At 40.0% G+C, this 19,701-nt stretch overlaps 1 protein-coding gene across 1 annotated transcript in view; it reads right to left on the minus strand.

The window, feature by feature from the left end:
• Window positions 1–19,701, minus strand: part of tanc1b (tetratricopeptide repeat, ankyrin repeat and coiled-coil containing 1b) — a 114,534-nt gene that overhangs the window by 13,730 nt on the left and 81,103 nt on the right. The window contains exons 8-17 of the mRNA XM_037109662.1: window positions 18,011–18,133; window positions 14,899–15,180; window positions 14,620–14,771; window positions 10,424–10,655; window positions 9,939–10,105; window positions 6,230–6,837; window positions 4,060–4,168; window positions 3,702–3,824; window positions 602–838; window positions 299–484 (exon numbers count right to left, since the gene is read on the minus strand). Coding sequence (XP_036965557.1) covers window positions 299–484; window positions 602–838; window positions 3,702–3,824; window positions 4,060–4,168; window positions 6,230–6,837; window positions 9,939–10,105; window positions 10,424–10,655; window positions 14,620–14,771; window positions 14,899–15,180; window positions 18,011–18,133 — 2,219 coding nt within the window. The remainder of the gene's footprint in view (window positions 1–298; window positions 485–601; window positions 839–3,701; window positions 3,825–4,059; window positions 4,169–6,229; window positions 6,838–9,938; window positions 10,106–10,423; window positions 10,656–14,619; window positions 14,772–14,898; window positions 15,181–18,010; window positions 18,134–19,701) is intronic.

The following is a 19,701-nucleotide window of genomic DNA, read 5'->3' on the forward strand; positions in this document are numbered from 1 at the left end:
GCTTTCAGACTTACAAGGCCAAATAACACTCCAAACTTTAAGTCATCATCCCTGCAAAGAAGATGCGCTCACATTACATCTACTGTTCCATCTGTAGGTTATTGTGAAGCCAAATAAACTGTATGTAAAGTATGAAAAAAAAATGTTTGTCTCAAGCTTATTTTTGGAATGTATTTTTATGGAAGCCTTTGAATACATCTCTTTTGGTGGGGATTTATATCCTCAGGTAGATTCAGTGTTTTTATATGGTGAAGGCTGATTGTGTGAAAAGTAAAATATGTGTACGCGTCAGACAGACCTGTGTGTGTCCCATGCTGGAGGCTGCTATCAAAGCCTGCTGCAGAGCTTTGTTCTTCAGAGCGTAGTCCTGCTGCTGCCCCTCAGCACTCCACTCGAGCTCCAGCAGGTACTGGATAATGTCTGGGTGTCCACGGAGCGCAGCATGGACCAATGCACACTGTCCACTCTTATCTACATGATCGACCTGGTGGAAATATAGCATGGCTAGCTTTGAGGAAATAAATCCAACATGGGTGAAATTAACTGTATGTTTTCAAAAGCTTTGAGCTATGAGCTGCATCAGTCTGTGAAGACTCCTCACCTTGGATCCCCGCTTGCAGAGCAGCATGACAAGTCCCAAGTGTCCTGCAGCAGCTGAGAAGCACAATGGGTTCATGCCATTTTCAGACACCACGTCTACGCTAGCGCCGAACTCGAGCAGCAGGGAGGCAATTTCCTGGTGCCCAAGGTGGCACTGGACACAAAGCACCGGAGCGTTGTTCAGGACCTCCGTGCGGTAATTCACGTTAGCACCACCCAGCATCAGCAGACGGCTCACCTGATGGTACAAATAAAATTGCCAAGGCAGACAGCTGGGTCAGAACAAAGTTTCCATCTGTGCTCTTGTTTCATATTAATTGCATGTGTAACCCCTCTAACGTACGACGACAGCCAAATATGTCTTTTAAAGTTTCCTTTTAACTTGATTAACAATTATATTAAAGGAGACCTATTATGGCTTTTTTTTGCCTACATGCTTTTTTCTTTCCTCCAGTGTTTTATAGGTTCTTCTGCATTTAAAAGGTCTTGAGATTAAAAGCTCTAAGTCCACACTAACATGAGCTTCTCTCTCCCACAGAAAACGCTGCTCCTGAAAGACTCGCCTTAAACTATGTGACTTCTTGAAATCGCATTGCGTCATCGCGTCATATATTTTGCATAATTGACGTCTTTTTTTACAGTATAATTGAAGCTAACTGGATGCTCTAAACAACAACAGAGCTGAACAGAGACACGATAAGCAGTGCTGGCTCAGGTGTGTGTAAGCTGACCAATCAGAGCAGACTGCATATTCCAGAGGGGTGCCCTTGAAGAAACAGGAGCTAAAAAAGAGCATTTTAGAAAGAGAGGGAATGCAGTGCTGTAGCACTAGACAGTATGAGTTTTTTTAGATTTAAAGCATGTAAACCTATACCTAACCTATCTATTTGTAAGCAAAGATAAAATTAGGATCCTGAAAATGAGCTAACATGAGCTAAATGACCTTGCTGCCCTGCAATCTTTTCAAGGGGAAACATTTGGCTGCATTTAACCATTTCAAGTCAATTTCATGGAGGTTCACAGTCTTTACAACATATGGTTCCCTCTATCCTTGAATGTTCAATTCAGATGAGGAAAAACTTGGCAAGAACACCCTATAAAGGGGAAAAATGGAAGAAGCTCGGGAAGAGCAACAGAGGAGGGATCCCTCTCCTAGAACGGACAGGCATGCAACAGATGTTTGTATAAAGAATAGACCCAAATAGCAAAATAAGAATCTTAAAAATTTGGATGATAGAATTATAGATGCATGTTAAGCCTTATGCACTCATCATTCCTCTCAGGAAGTACATTCTAAGGTAAATAAAACATTAATCCCACTCTGTCACAACAGTGCAGTAAAGCATCCAATTATCTTTAGAAAAGATGAGATCTTGACTAGAATTTAAACTAAAGTTGAACAATACACAGTCTGAGTTTGTATGCAATACGTGCGACGAGAGATGGTGATATAACTACTTGCTATGCCTATAAATGTTTCTAATTTAACTCTGCAGGATTTGCAAACACCATCATCAATGGCTAATTTAAACAGCAGCAGGAGCTGAAAATTTAAGATACATTCGGTTTTCCTCTTCTTACTCATTTGATTCAGCCTACTCTTGAGAAAGGTCAGACACCAAATGAAGTGGTCGCATTCTACTGAAGGCAATTATCAAGTGTGTTATTCTCTTCTACGTTGAGGAAATCAATAATAAATGCTTCGTCAAACACGACCACGGAGCCAAATGAGCAGCCGACAACAGGAAATGAAACTGTGTGTTATTTGTTGGATCCAATGTGGAGTAAATTAAAAGGGATTCTCTGTTTTATCCCCCAGAGGACAGAACAAGGTCATTCAGCGAAAGTGTCTTTGAGAGATGTTGCACTTACACAAAATAACTTGCAAATAGAGGAATGAGAAAGACACTGGAAATGTTAAAAGAAATGCAGGATAATTTAGCTTCGAGACAAGACAATACAACATTGCAAATTGCAAAGTTTATCCTTGTATGACTTTCTCTCTATACATCTTGTGCTGACCTTTTAACTCCTCACGTTTCCCATTTTCCTCATCCTGGCACACATTTCATCGATGCATAACTTCTCATTGTCCTGCAAACGTTTTTCATATTTCCCAGCCGTGTATTAGAGAACAAGGATGCCAGGGAATTATCTGACACATACATGGCTGTGAAAATAAGCATGTTACTATTTTAGGTTGGAAATATTATTTAGTTACAAGATGCAAACTGAAAGCATCTGCACCGTAGATCTATCCTTGTCCTGACCATATTGAGACATGCTCCTATCATTGTCATGAAAGCAACATAGAAAACAGAACATACTGCAACCACAGAGGTTTCAGCTTTTAAATCTAAACCTATGACCCAATATTGTTTGACATAAAGTCACATGGTCATCATCCCCTTGATAGCGTTGTATGCCTTTTGCTGCTTTTTCTGTAGAAAACCCTCATACATTTAATTCATGTTTTAACTTAATTCATATTTAACGCTGTAAATTGACGACCATGAGACAAGAAACGAGTTGCATCAGTCTCGATTGATGAGCATCTTCAAAATGCTTCATGGTGGTTTCCATTGTTAATCTGTGCTGAGCTCACGCTCATCCCCTTAAGTACGTGTAAAGAACAGAGCGTGACATTTATAATAATTCACAACTTAATTGCCATCTGTGGAATTACCAAAGCATTCAGGGGGGACATTTGAGGACGCTGGATGTTTCTAAAAATACTTTGTATACTAATCATCCTGAAGTGTGTTTTGAGAGTTTTAGTGAAATTATTTGAACTCTAAAATGCTTGATGAGATTAGATTGTCACCATGTGAAGTGTTTTTGTGGTTTTTTGATTAATTAATTAACTATTCATACTAAAAATCTACCGAATTCCAATGTGATGTCTTCAAATTACTTATTTTGTCTGAATGTGAATCAAAATACATGAGAAGATTCTTTTGACACCAGTATAAAACTAAGAAAGCATTTCACAAGACGGAACCAGCAAATGTTTGTTGTTTAAAAGTAAGCATCACTTAATTGCCATCTTTTATCCTGTAATCAGTTAACAGGTTGTTTTTAGAGTTGCAGAATGTCTTTACCTTGACGTTAGGTGTATAAAGATTCCTCAGGGATGCCAAGGCTGCAGAAAGGCCATCGGCACTGCAGCTGATCCACAGAGCCTGTAGCACGCTGGATGACACGCCTGTTTTCTTACTCAGGCCCTGCACACACACACAACCACACACACACATACCGCATATATGAATGCACAAACAGACATACATAAAGCCAATGAACTTGAGCTGCACAAGTTGTCAGTGTTTCTCTTCACGTCCCATGGCTTATCCTCTGCTGAACTCACACCATAGATAAATAAAAAGAGAGTGACTGCATGAAATTCCCAGAGGGGATCAATCAAAGATAAATGTAAAGCATGTATAGGTCCCATAGGTCTACCTTGAAGATGTGTGCTTTGAGGATGTGATGCCCCAGTTCCATGGTCTGCTGGCGATTCAGTTTCCCCTCTTGGCGCGAAAGCATGAAAGCCATGAGAGCGTGGCCAGTCCTTGGTGAGGAAACAGGAAAGGAAACTCAGTGGTGAAGCAGAATACGTAACAAAAAGAATGACAAACTTAATGCAAAAATCTTGAAGATTTTCATTTGTAAATAAATGTAATGTGGTGACATTTGGCAACAGTTAGCAACTGGGTGTCCTTGGTTACATTCCATGTAAGACCTTAGCCTTAACCCTGAGCTACTTTTTGAACAGCTGCATTAGTACTCCCCAAGACCTGTAAATACACTTTAATGTGTCAAATTGGTGTAGTTACCCTTTAAGTCAAATATTCATACATGAAACATTTAGACTAGCTAGTTACCAGGAAAAAATGGTTGGGAGATGAGAAAAAAAAGCTCTTTATCAAGATAAACTGTAAATTTCTTAAAATTTTATTACTAATACTATGTATTTTATTGAAAGATGATGTTTGATTTGTGATGTGATTATGTCTTGTAATACTATGTGGATGGGCCTGATATTGGCATGACACAAAAATAAAAATAAACTAAACTGACTGACTTGCTCTTACATCTATAATTCACCGACAATGCCTCAACCGTCATTTTTGGTATTTGTTGATAAAAGGAATCATTACAGGGGGTAAAAAGACAAATTATCACCTGAACTCATTGAAATGACAATAGTTTGTTTTGCTGCCTATATTCACGGTTACCACAAGTAACTAAAAGTGTCGCTAAATCAATCAGGGCTAAATTATTTCTAATATAGTCTTATCTGCTTCAGATGATAATATAAATATAATAATGTAATAATTGGATGATAGCTTTTTGCCATTTGTACATTCAGGTCAGGAAGAACACCCTGACATTGTCACAGAGAACACATACGTTATTTAGTAAATAAATGCGGACTAATGCCCCACAGAGGGACTAGGAAGAGTGTAAAAACCGCTGGGCTCTCCTTTCCTTCTTCACTCTGGCATTAATTAATGCAGAACTTCATTAAAAGGACATGCATGACTGCAGATCACTTTGATCTGGTTCAAAATTCTCTCTATTCGTGCCCAGGCACAAACACAGAGGCAGTGCAGCAAGCCTTTGTCTGCGAGAGCATTCCCTGTGCCAGACTCTGAGTCTTTGTGTTTTTAATGACGGAGTTGGAAGGCTGTGAATGACCAGAATATGAAGCTCGGCTCTGGTTCATTTAGAGACACCGCTGTGTGAACAGAGGTGATAGTGACGAGCAACAGGGAGCTGAAAAAAAGCAAGCCAACGTCACATCATCCAATTTATTAAGTGTGAATGACTCAAGAATCTAGTGAGAGTGAGGGGGCTCCACAATTACAATTAGGGAGCGTTACTAGAGCAGATAAGCCTGTTGAACATGGCCAGAAGGGAATGGCAAGAAAAAATTATCATTTTCTGCCAGCTGAGGCATTTTCACTTTTAGGAGGTATGATTAAACGCTCCGTTTCTAATTCACATTTCTAGTTAACAGGGACACAATACTAGAAATGCACACTAATGACATGACTTTTATGAAATTAATCTATATTTTCGACATCCAACCTTTTCAAATTAGCGTGGTCCCACAGTTTAACAGGAAGTAGTGTTAGCAACTTGCGATGCGAAACATTTGCAACTGCATCTTAAATACTGGGTTGCCATGATTACAATAAATATTTGGAACATTTTAAACTCAATTTCCACCCTGACTCAGAAATGAGTCATCCTGCACTTGTTGATTCAAATGTTCTACTTACTCTCAAAGTCCATCATGTCAGTTTACTTTTCATGCAAAGTGGTGGCCAAGATTCAGAACCATACCGAGAAGTACAAAGGTTCATAAGAGTGCAGTGTGCTGTGCATTTTGGGGGCTGAATTTCAAGTAGTGCTACAAGACACAGTCTCAAAACAACTGTAAGGACATTGTGATGCTGTTTTAAAATTAATCTGACTACTGCCAGGCTTAGAGATTGTTTGAGGTCTAATTGTGGAACATTGCAAGAATATCCTCTGGATGCACCACAGACCTGTAATAGTAGTCCACATTCCTAAAGGGAGAGCTGCTGAGCTACTGCATTTGCTTACAAAGCAGATGACTGACCTGGGGTCACAGAGGAAGTCTGTGCTCTCTCCATCTGCTCTCCACACCAGCCATTCTCTGAAGGATGGGTGGCAAAACATGCGCGTCTTGTCCCGCCGTTTGATGAGGAAGCATGAGAGCAACTCCATACGTTGTTGGAAGTCTTCCCATGGCAGCTCCCCTTGGATGAAGCCGGCGTTGATGGCCTGGAACAGCTGCTCATCAGTCAGGGGGTGCAGTGAGGCAAGCGCCACATTGAGGATGGGCAGTGACCTCTCAAAGGCCGAGTTGGTCATGAACTTCATGTTGCATTGTAGCTGGTAGAGCTCAGCCAGAGAGACGGGCACCACTTTGTAGCTGGCGCTCTTGATGACTAGGTGGCCTCTCTCAAACAGATCAAGGGTGAGTTTGAGATACAGGTAGGAGCCCTGGCTGCGTGAAATCAAGTGGCCACTGAGCTTGCCAACTGTGATAGGGTCAGCCTTGCCGTTCAGGCTAATGTTGTTCATAATTTCTTTGCTGCCGTTGATGCGGTACTGGATATATGCGTTGAGGTCGTTGCTTATCTCTTTGTTGTCAGAAAAGTCATCCAGGGATATCTTCGAGAAGGGCAGAAGGCTGGTGATCTCCTGCGGAGGAGACAATGTAAAGACAATTCAGTAACAATGGCTAAGGTTTATTTTGGTAGCCATTTGCTCAAATTACTTATTGAAAATTATCCTATATTAACCATTGGCTTATGAAGTGCGTGTTCTTTCGATCATGTTGTCACTTTCAATAATGTGACTGAAGAAATGCATTGGGTCTTGTTAATTAGCCTAAGAGCAAAGGCAATAATTTCCAATAAAAGACAAAGTCTTTAAGATCATAAATGGTTTATATTTCAAGTCTCTATCTGCTCTATCTACAGAGGCATAGACATAACATAGTAAAGTAAGTCTGTCAAGTTTTTCAGAAAACCCAGGTTTCAGGCATTTTCAAACAAAACCTTGGGTTTAAAAATTACATTTCTAATTGGAGCTCTAGCACTTGACTGGTTGAAGGAGTATTTCAATGCTGGAAAGATAATCTTTTCATAAGACTGGGCTGTCAGTGCAGTAGAAACACCCAAATATTTTTTAAAGATAAGGGGTTAAACATTATTAATTTGCATATAGCCACACTGTTATGATAACACAGCTGGATGAAAATGTGCAAGTTTCTCTAAAAATCTAATGTAAATACCTGAATAACTACATTTCTAGTTTGTCTCTGCAGTATAAATGTAATTACTTATTACTACAACAGACACAGAAGAATTGCAGCTAAAAACGTTCTTCACATCCTACCATTTGAAAAAAATTCTACTTGTGTGCGCTTTCTATCAGAGGACTGCCTGTCAGCACCAGGGGAACAAACACGCTGAGCTATCAGGCCAAAGCAGACACTTGTTACTGCTGGAAATGTGGCGAGAGGAGGAAAGAAAAAAAAAAAAGAACTGGAAAAGTGAGTACTCAGAGGCAGGGGATGGATGGATGGGATGCTGGTGGTGGTAGGGGTTGTGGGGGCTAACAGGCACACTTCTAGCAGAGGTCTGAGCCAGAGCTCACATTTCAATCTATGTCCTGGGGGTTGGAGAAATCAATGCACCTTAATCCCTCAATCCTCAACCTGTCTGAGGCGAGAGAAACATTGCCTCACTGAGATAAGACTTCTCTTCCTCATCATGACAATGTACAACAAACACACAAACACACATGTATTTGCACATTCACTAAGTCACTGAAATGCACTGACTGTAATCCCAGAGGTGGGTGAAGTGCTAGCAGCACCTCACAGATAGGCCAGATATTAGTCTATCAAGCAAGAGGTGACATCCCGAGCCCCTCTTCTTCATTGATGAAATCCTATTTGTTTGCTCAGTGTAAAACAATTCAGTGACACTTTCCGTGACACTTTCTCAGCAGAAATATGATTGTTTTGCTTGCAAACTGAGTAGTACATTTTCATAGCTTACACTGAAGGATTAGTATTAATGAATGAATTAGTGACCTTTGCAAAGCCATATCATTGATTTGTCTGTTTTATTTACTACTCACTCAGACATTATGACATCTGAAACGGACAGCAATTGTCACAAAATGTCTCAGTTTTTAGCTGTAAAGAATCGGCAATTCCAATTGCCTCTGTCCTCACTCTCAAAAAAGGGACGTTGTACATTATCTTTTTAAGTAGCTGTGATTTAGGAGTTGGGCTTTCAGTGCACTCTAAACCAATGGCGTAAAGTCGTTGTATTTAGAATTAAATGTCCACTAATCTTAGATAGGAAGTACTTGCATTATTATGCTATTATACTAGTATATCAGTGTAATAAAATGGTCTTAAAGTCACAATAATAGCCGTTTAATGTAATTATTTCTGGAGCAATCTATCATCCAAGTTGCTGTTATCATGACTTACTAGTCTAACTAAATTCATGTTCACATAAATATACTGAACAGACAGCATTGTGGTGAGTCAACTGGGGCATCCAAAACCTTCCACAACATAAACTGATACTGACTTATAAATAAAGGTGAATACATAAGAGCTGAATACAGAATGTCATATATTGATTCAGCACATCCAGAGAAACTCGCCATACACTGAATATTAATTCTGGCTCTCAGTTTGTAGTGCATTGCATACTGATGGACTGCACCACGGCCTGGCTTCTGCCTGAGCATTAATAACTGGAGTTCTGGATGTCAGTCAGCTATCACATTATTATCCCAGGCACAGAGCTTCATCCCAGCATAGAGAATAAGCCTTCGTGTGTCAAAGCTTCAGCTATCGCCAGTGTGAGTTCAACAAAGGCCCGGCACATCTCTGTAACTGGTCGACCTAGTGTCACTTTCCCTCCAAGCTAGTCAGCTCAAAGTGACTGACTGCTCCTTCCCTGCCACGCAGCCTTGATTCCCGGGTCACTGATACTTCAATTCCTTCTTGAATGTTCCCGGATACGCTTGACAAAAAAGGGTCTCTGTAGAGAGTCGAGTACGACAAGGAAAAGCAGCTCAGGAAAACCTTTCACCTCTCACACATATCAAAATCTACAAGATTTGACGGCAGTCAGTGAGAATACCATGGAGTGACAGCAGACTGGTGGTTTGAGGTTTCTTACATTCTACAATCGTGGAAATTAGCTAACCTACTGTAATAAGCTGATTACAACTGTCAGTTAGCAGAAGAAGCTTAATGTGAAATGTTTAATGAGTCTGAATGATGATGATTTACTCTGTCATAGTCCAAGAACATAAGTAAAACACAGGGTTTGTACACAGACGAATTCAACATTTTTCAAGCACTTCCAAGGTACCTTAACCCATAATTTCCAGGTTACAATGACATCTAAATTGTTACAATAAATGGAACTGCAATCTGCAGTAATTGATGTATATTGCCACTTTTTCATTTATTTTACAGGATATTTATTAAAATTTTGACTATGTTGATCATGATTATTGCTACATACAACACAAGGAAACAACAAACATTTATGATGAAGGGATCATTTCATATCATATTAAAGGGTATTTGGTTTGAGAGATTGCGTAGATAAACACCAAAAAATATTGAAAATCAAGTACATTTGAAATCAAGCATATTCCTAACCTTGAAAACATGATGGTTAAAAAGCATTTTCCAAACTTTCAAGACTGGTTAAACCCTGAAGCATGCTTAACAGTGTTTTAATAAATGAGCTACTTACCAGTAAATTGACCCTGACAGTGACCACCAGTTTAAGCCAAGGGGGAAATTTGGCAATAATCTTAGTGATGAAGGAGGCGATGGTGTCTCCGTAGTCAGGCTTGTGGAACTCGGCTTCGTTCAGTCCATCTATCAGGATGATGTGGTCCTCCTCTGGAATCTTCCGCTCTGGAAACCGTCACACAGTAACCAGATCAGGTAAGTAAGTAATGTGGAGTGATGTACAGCTCATAGCAACTAACAGCTTCACTTAACTGTACTGTACTGATTGTACAGAAATGTTTATGTTTAAGGTGGCCTGAGGGACAAGACTATGACTTTGCGATGGTTGTCATTTAGAAATCTTATAGACAAGTGTAGTTCAGCGGTGGTATCTACAAAATCTTATCACATACTGCAAAAAAATTACTTTTTCTGCATCATCTGTTTTCTAAACAAGCCTTTTCCAGTCCTTTGGGGTAACATGAGACTACTGAACGTTTTTACCTTTACGAAGGTTGGCTAGTGGTTCGAGGACCCCCCTCCGGAAAGCTGCCATGGGGTCTTGGACACAGGAGCGCAAACTGAGCATGCTCTGGAGGTGAGGCTCCTTCAGCAGCAGCTCCCGGTATGCACTGAGCTGGTGTGCTCTGCACAGCAGGGCAGCGATACTATGTACAAACTCTGGCACCAGGCAAGTGTACGTGTTATCCGCCTGGCAGTAGTGATATGCCACAACCTGGAAAACAACGAGAAGGGAGAAAAATTGTTAAAGGCAAGGGTTATTTCAGACTGAAGATAAACTGAAAACATGCTAGAATAACATAAATTAGTAACATAAATTAGTTTGGGCTTTGGCAATTACAAATATGCAAAGCCAGGAAGATTCAATAAACTCAAAGCATTTGTAAAAGCCAGCAGCCTTGTTGAGTAAAAAACAAATTCTGTGGATGCAGTATTGAGTCTGATGCCTCTTTTTATTTTCATAACCTTCATAAAACAGAAAGGGAATATGACTTTATCTACACAGAAGGGATGATGAAGTAACTGGGCAATGGCTGACCACCTCAGATAAACTCTCCTATATAAAAGGAGCCAGTGGATCCCAGGTGGAGTTCTAAAAGAAGGACCTTCAGTGTCTGAGCAGCAGCAGTGTTCAAAGGAGGTCTTATTTAGAAGGAAAAAGGAGGGACAGAGATGGGGAAGAAGGAAAGATTGATGCCCTCGGGATGTGTGACTTCGTTCTAATTACAGTCCAACCTGGAGGAGCTGACATACTTCCAGGGGCAGCAGGAGGAGGAGCAGGTGATCGTTCCTGTGCTGGCTCTACCTTTGCTGCTGCTGCTGATGATCATATTCCATTAACAATGAAGACCAGCTTCAAAACCATAGCCTAACAGCACCGTATTGGACTGAGGATAATTGTTACATGAAATGTATGAATCAAATCCTTCTTATTGAATTATAACATTTTTGATTTCATTAAAATAACAAAGGTGGTGACAATGATTTCGAGGTCTGAAACAAGGCAAAGTAGGAACAATGGCATTGTTGATTTTCATCACAAAAGCAGGGTCTCGTGATGCTCAAAGAGAGGAATGATTCAAATGAGTAACTGCATTTTAAGTGGAATGAAAGGAGCTTTGTCCATGACACATTTCATCCTTATCTGTCACCACAATATCAAGGAGTTGTCTCCAGATGCAGTCTTTAGAAATGAGACAAAACAATGCTAATATGGTAGACTGTCAGAATAACAGGGAACACAGTGAAGATTTAGTTGGATTTAAAACTATCAGCAAAGGAAGAAAATTATACATTTCTAGAAGTAAGGAATACAACTGACATTACATTCCTAAATTTGCACAGCATGTCATCAGAAAAAAAAGAAAAAGAAAAAAATCTTTTCCTTTCTGTTATGGCATTTTATGTATTATAAACGGAAGGCTTTACTGGAAAGATGGAATAACAAAGCAACAGATAGAAGCTGTGAAATCATGTTTGGTAAATACAGATATTCAAAGAGACCTGTTGTTTCTATTATACAGAATAGCCTTTGATAGGTGCCTGACAACCAGACTGCAGCAATAGTGTAGAAGTTATATCAACTACTGCTTCATCAATTAACAATAAGAATCTCAACAAATGATGATGCAACATTCTGCAGTGCACCTGCAGTTCTAAATATTCTGTCACAACAGTGACTTCATCGCTGCGAAACAACGACGGAAAAATGTGTCATAGTCGTAAGTCATAAAACTGCAGTAAACCATAAAATGTAATGGCCTCAGTGCCCCTGTTATGAGACCACTTTGAAATCAGTGATTAAAAAGAACTGACAGAATTCGACAGAAGCTGCTCAGTGTTGCATCAGTATTCACACATCACAGGAACAGAGCCCCTGTGAGAGCGCCTGTTGGAAACACTTTGCACAATAATTGGCTGGAGGGAGATTGCTTGGGTTTCATAGACGTTTAGATGAGCCTCACAGGCTGCTGTCTGGTGCATGAACTTTAGTGTTCCCGGTAGCAGAGGCAAACGGCTACATGAGTCGTCTCATGCCTAATTTCACTACTAAGGAGGCATCCATGACAGGACAAAAATGTTAAGCCCTGAAGGTGTAACAGGGACAACAGGATGAGGACAAAGCAAGATCAATGACAGAATCCTGTAAAAGAGTCTCATTGGGAAGCTGCGCCACCCATCAAAAGAGCTAACAACCCACCTCACAAAGTAATTCAAATTCGGTGAATGCCACTGTGAAACTGAAATATTCTCTGGAACAAAGTGTTCCCTTATCCTCCCTGTTAAAACTCTCAGCAGGCAAAGCCAAAGTTATTAAATTCCCCTGAGAGTTCAGCCAAATAAGTATTCCCAAAATGGACTGAACACTCAGGTACTGCAGGACGAGCAGCCCATCAATGCTGTACACTGTGAAAACAAGGAGAGAAGTTTCTGCCACTGAAATCAATCCATGGTGTTTATTGTTTGTGAGGTGATTAGAAACAGATTGACAAAAGCACACCACAACAAGAGCATCGCAAGGAGGTGGAGCTAATAATTATAAAACTGGAAGACAGCTGCAAGCAGCTACTCCAAGAACTGAGCCAAAGTGCATTAAGTAGAGAACATTTCAGACAGGTGCACTGCTGACTTGTCTGCCCACTGAGCAATTGTGATCATTATCAGAGAAAGCATTTCAGCAATATGGTCCAGCCCTTGTTTGTTTTCTTTACTGCCTACTCTATTACAGGCAATAATGATGACAGTGTTGACAACTAAAGTGCAGGAATGTTGTGACTGTTCACCTGTTACTGTATCAAACTGGAGAGCCTGTTTTAAACTGAAAAAAATGACCTGTTCACCTATAGACTGAATCTCTGCGACATCCTGCAAACAACACCACTTCCAGGTAGATAACTAGCATGTGATCATCATTGCAGACACGTGAAATCCAAAAACTTTTTTGCAATGTAATTTTCTATGTAACAATGAACTAGTTTTTGTAAAACTTTATGGTCCGATCTATTTAACAACCACAGAAATGAGCTTGATTTGTTTCACACATCCATCTTCGTTGTCTGTTGGTTACATTACATGCAACTCAATCCCGCAGATCATTTTTTTCATTTTCAAACTCTTCAGCCTGAGCCGATGTCGCCTCAAGTGACATCACTCGATGAAACCTATCAGACTTCAAACAGCTCTCTGGAGCCATACATTCCTTTATACACCTCTCTTCACATATACCCCATCCTGCAAAGCACCAGTAAATATGCTTTAAAGTAGAAAATCAGCACGGCAAATCCGCTGGTTTGCTTCTGGCCATGAACTTTAGATTTCATTTTCTTTCTTGTTTGATGTCATTAGCAATCTCTCTCTCTCTCTGTTCTCCTTTCTCTACTGTTAGCTGTCCAACAAAGGCTTGAAATGCCTTCTAAAGAATCAAAAAATGTTTTTAATGAAAAATAACGATGTGGAGTTAATGTCAGGCTGCACTGTAAGAAAAAGTGTGCTATTCAGAACCAAAAAAATCTATTATACTATTAGTGTCTTCCCATGAGAGTGCATTTAAGGCCTGTTCTTACCTTACACAATGCAAATGCCTCATGTCTGTGAGCTAAAAGGGCAGTAAGACCTGAGCAGTACTTCTCTATTTTCCCACCCCTTCCCAGTCACAATGCAGTACTGAGGTGCCATGGACATTAATATTGCTTCTCATGGCCATGTCTTTAACTAAGCTGACTGCTTTTAAAATCAAACAAGCCAGAGATATTAAAGGTCTCAGAAAGACCAATGGTGGCACAGTCTTCCATAATGTCAGCAGAATGCTGAGGACCATCCATATTTCATAGGCTGAATATCAAACAAATGAAAATAAACAACCATAAATCTTACACAAACATACAAACATAAATCAACTGAGTGGAGCGGTATCATCGGGCTACTGCAGTGCATCTCATACATACTGAAAGCAGCTCTGCACACCATGAACATCTTTGTAATAAGGGAGAGTTTCACTGGAAAGAACACACAGCAGAAGAAGATTTATTTTATGAAAAACTGACAGGAAATAGGAAAATAATGGTTTATGGGCATATTTTAGGATAAGTGAGACAATCTTTTCTTTTCCATTCAGGTTTCTTTGATAGCGTAATCTATCTTCAATGTTAAGGCAGAGTATTGTATTGTATATGTTTTACTTTTGCAGCCAGGCGTTTGACTGCCTCCTCCCTCCGCCGCTGCATCTCAGGGGTTCCCGGACAGCTGTTGCTCCTCAGTGTGTTGGTGGCACTGGAAGGTGGGGTGGGCTGTGGTGGTTGGCTGAGAGGAAGTTCAGCACCAGGTCCTCCACCTGGACAATACAGAGGCACACTTAGTCATATATATGCAGACATTTAACAATCACTATGCAAGCTAATATAAAAATTAAAATATAATAACTTTCAACAAAAACAAATGCAAATATTAAAAATGATTACTTTTAGGGGAGGCACTCGGACTGTTGGAGGCTATTTGACGCATACGGCCTCCGTGGCAGCTCAGCGCCACTAGCCGTGAGATAATGGCAGTCTTGCCGTAACCCACGCTGCCCACCACTACAGCGCCATGGTTCTCAGTAGACTCGCTGGTCTTCAAGACCTCTTCCAGCTGCTGAAAGAGCCAATCTCGACCCACGAACACAGAGTCTGTAGTGATGCTGGGCACCTCAAACAACAATGGCTTGAGCATGATGTCCACAGGTTTGTAGGGAGCAAAACGAGCTGAGGAAAAAGGATAGGAAAGAAACAGAACATTATTTTCTCTGAAAAACATGCAGTACCACTGCTTTTTAGACTAAGGCATGAAACATCTACAACAGTCAATCCCAGTTTCTGTCAGCAATACTACATTGTTTTATTTTGAAACAGCAATCTCTTCAGCAGCATCTGAATCATGTGTGAAAAACACAATCGTGCGATGACAAAATTGGACCACTTGTTCAGCCTGTAATTTAGCTTTTCCATCCTTTGCAGACAAACCTGCGTACATTACCATGCAACTGTGCACTATTTTTTCAGAAATGCTTTAAGACTTTTATTCTTCCACAGTGTGTCATGGACATGGAAACCTGAATAAGGCCACACAATTACTCGTAATATTGTTGAAAATGCAATAAGCCAAGTGCATTATACAAGTCGCACACAATGTAATTATTTGATAAAGACAAAATGTGTGAGAAAGCAGCATCGGAAAGAAGTACTAGCGTGTTGCAAAGATGCCCTGGCCAACAAATCCTGTTCTTCAGTTGTAAGTTAACATGTTTGTATAGGCACCAACTAATACATCATTTTTTCAGTAAAAATGAACATTGTGATGATGATTACCACTAATTGTGAATCACAACACAAGAGCAATATATCTCAAAAAATATGTTTTATTTGTATTTTTACCCTATTGTGCAGCCCTAAACCTGAACATCGTAGTCGCAAAACTGTCTATTTTGTCTGCTTTAGCTTCGACATGTGTTTCTTTGAGTGGAATCAGGATGTAAGTGGACTTCAGAGAGGACTCTCTATCTGGTCCACTTCAGCACTAATTACATCTAAGAACACTTGTTCATTCTTTTATACCGCTCTGTTCCTCTCTACTTATACAAGTATCACTGCAACTTCCAATACTTATTCCACATACTCACCACTGCTGTTCTTTTTGAAAATAACACCTTTGGTCTGACTCATTCATTTGGCAACAATGGATTCACTTGTGGGTTTGCAGATTTTACATCTTTAAAAATGTTGTTTTTTGTGTCAAACTGAAGTAGATTGAAATTGAAATTGTCTTCCAGCCTATATTACTCCAAAAAATGTATCAATCTTTCGGCTTAGAGAGAATTTATTCATCTTCGAGCAGTATTAGAGTGTAGGAACTTTTTTTTGCATACTGTGTTGTTGCAATAGAGAAAGATTGTGAACTGGAAGTGGCCACCATATTGTTTCTGTGCTGTAAAAACGGAGGCTACAAAAACTGATCAAATTTGGCAGTGCTGATCAAATATGAACCGCGATTTGGTTCATTGTCTGTGTCTTGCCTTGAAAAAAAAACATACTTTTGTGTATTGTTGACATGTAATGCCATATTATTTGTTACCAGCTGTATGCCTTCCTGTTTCAAACCTTTTTAGCATAAGGGAACCCAAGGCCCTTCTTCTCCGTTATTCTGTTTGTGCTAGGTGTTTTCACCACATGCAAATTACTTAATCACAACAATGTATTACTTATTTCACACAAATTTCTATCTCCATGAGTTATTTCACAGTGAAAAAATAATACTTGAGTAAGTAACAGCTGCTTAGAAGGGATAACATTCCCATTTTGGAAAGATGGTTGGAAGAACTCCAAAGTATATGCAAAATTAATTTATGGGCCCGAAGAATGAGATGACATCAACATATCCTTTAATTTAATCATTGCTGTTTTTCACTTTGTTCTCAGTGTAGTTTATGTAAATAGGACAGAAACATTTACATAACTTAGTCAGATATAAAGATGCATGTGAGGTTAATATATAATATCATACATATATTCATAGAGTATTCTCTTGGTCATTCGTTAGCAGACTTTTGACCTGAGCTGTTCTGTCGGCTGTGGTGTTGTTCACGCTCTCACCTCTACTACAAGAATACAAACCATTTCTCACTTCTTCACTCGTTTTAGTCTAGAAGAGTTTAAAACTTTACCATGAAATGTGATCCAACTGTCTGTAAGTCCTGACAATAACAGAGCACTAAATCCAACATACATTCAGACTGAGCAGACATATGCCATTTCTCAGTACTGATGTTTCTTCACCAGGGATATAAAAATTAATCCACTGACATGATGCGTCTGTATCAACTTCATGTTTAAAGAGGTGTGGAAAAGGAAGAGGACATTTTCAAAAGAGGGTTAAATAGTTTGAGTATCTAATGATGTCATTTTAAATTATTCATGTTCTCATCAAATATTCACTCCGTGGGATTTCGCTCAGTGAGACTGAGGTTTCAAAACATATAACCAAGATGAAGGCTGGTGAGCCGAGGAAACCATACATGATTTTATCCACAGAGTTAAATGAGCGGAGGAAACACGTTTTATGATTGTATAGCTGTAATTAAATCAATAAATAAATCAGTGTATACTTGTTAGTGTTTGCACAGTTTTGTTTGTGGTTTTGCACTTAAGCGCACTGGATTGTAAGTTAAACAAGGACAATGAGTGTTAAGTGCTGACGTTAAGCTTTAATTTGAGGGTCTTCACAGTCACCCCAGATGAACCCAGCACGCATGGTCACACATATTTATACATACCTATAAATGGTATAAAGAGCTACAGTTCCCTCATGGTTAAACTAATATGGATGTAACTACAGCAAACAAAATCAAGCTGAAACACAGCACATTATCCTGATACCTACTGTCTTGTAATTAAAAATCTAGTGTACTAGAGTCATCAAATATGTGAACAAATTAATGAATTGGCTGCTAACTGTATTAGCTGATGTGTTTTTTTCACATTTTTTTCCTGGTTGCCTCATGTGTATCTACAGTACATCAATAACCCATAGAACAGTCACCTTTAGAGTCCTGAGGGGGCCTTCCTCCTGTATTATGCCAGGGTAGGCGAATGGATGTCCGAAGGGGGGTGTTGCGCTGCTCATCAAGAAAGCTCAGGTCTTCAAGCTTTGTGGAACTGGTTGCTATAAACACAGATAGAAATAAAGAGAGTGAAACAGATGACACGTTGGTACATCTAATATAAAGAGTAAGACAGAAACACACAAAAGAGTAAAGAACATTTGTGGCACATTCGGCATCTCTGTGAGAGGATGAGTGAGGAAGAGGCAAGTCAGTGCGTTCTGACGTTTGCAGTTCGCTCGAGGCGGTGTGCGCAGGAACCACTATACTGTAGCAGAATGAATAACAGTATCCCTGAGTCAAGACAGAAATGCTGCCTTTTTTCCCTTGATTTGAGCTGACAGCTACACCCAGTAAAGCAGTGAGAGGTCTGTCCCCACAAACACCCCACTGGGTTGTACAGGGAGGGCATATTACCTTTCTTAAAACACAACTAGAGAAAGCTAGAGAAATGTTCTGCTGCAGAGGTTAATTGCCACATAAGACATCATGACTATCAACGTTACTTCCAGCACCCATGATACTTTGCACAAATTATGGGTGCAACTTCCAGCTCATCCTGTCACTAAACAGGAACCAATGCTTTCCGTGGTTCTTAGAGTGACTGGTACAGCGTATCGTTCATCCATGGAGATCTAGGTTAGCAACTTAACTGAACAATTACTATTACACTACTATTATTATTGCTTAGCAGACTTAACTAATGCTTCTAAAGCCTTGAAAGCACTACTTGCTAGTTCCACCGAGCACCAGGACTGTCACCCATAGTCATTTCTTCCATGACCCCTAATCTTTCAACCTCTTAAAATATAAAGGACCTTGATAATAAACTTGTTAGAATGGATGTCTCCTGAAATAAAACTATGTAGATGAACTACTTGATAAGCCAGTGATAACAAAGCAAACTTTCTCTTTGAACTGTAGCTCACGATCTGTAAAACATAATATAGATGTGCATTAGAGCAACAAGGTCTCTCTTCCAATTGATGCTCACCGTTCAACAATTTTATCACCATGGTGATCTCGGCTCTCTTGGCCCTGTTGAAGAGCAGAATCAAAGGATCTGCTCTCTACTTTCACAGCCTCGGCTAGAAGAGACTGTCACAAACACTCAACTCTTCTCTTCACTCCCTTCTCTTCCCTCAGTTGGTCGCTAACTTACTCTCTGGAATGTCCCACTAATTAAAAACCTGTCTGCTGACAACAGAGGAATTGAGGACGCTGCCATCAATACAACTTTGACTGGAATAAAAAGAAGGCCCCTAGGGCTACTTTTACTGCAGTGGACTGTGCTTTCACCATTACCTATATGCACAAGGTTTAATTTTAAAAAGGAAAAACAAAAAGAAAAAGGAAGAAATGTGCAAAGATTAACACATACTCTGAGTGCAGATCAATACTGCAGTATTACTTGAGCAAACCTCATTCTAAGGCTAAACTGAGCAGCTACTTACATCCAACGGCAGAGCCACAAAGAGCAGTGGGAACACTCAAAGCCCTCCCCTTGTCCCCAGCATGCAGGCATACAGGCAGGGTACAGACCCTCAGCTAAATCTCTGGAGAGTGCTCCCAGTGGATGAGCTCACCCAGGGCACAAAAGCAATTCCTCTGCCCCAGTGCTCCCATGCAG

The sequence above is a fragment of the Acanthopagrus latus genome, chromosome 9 (genome assembly GCF_904848185.1).
Source record: "Acanthopagrus latus isolate v.2019 chromosome 9, fAcaLat1.1, whole genome shotgun sequence".
Taxonomy (NCBI): Eukaryota; Metazoa; Chordata; class Actinopteri; order Spariformes; family Sparidae; genus Acanthopagrus; species Acanthopagrus latus.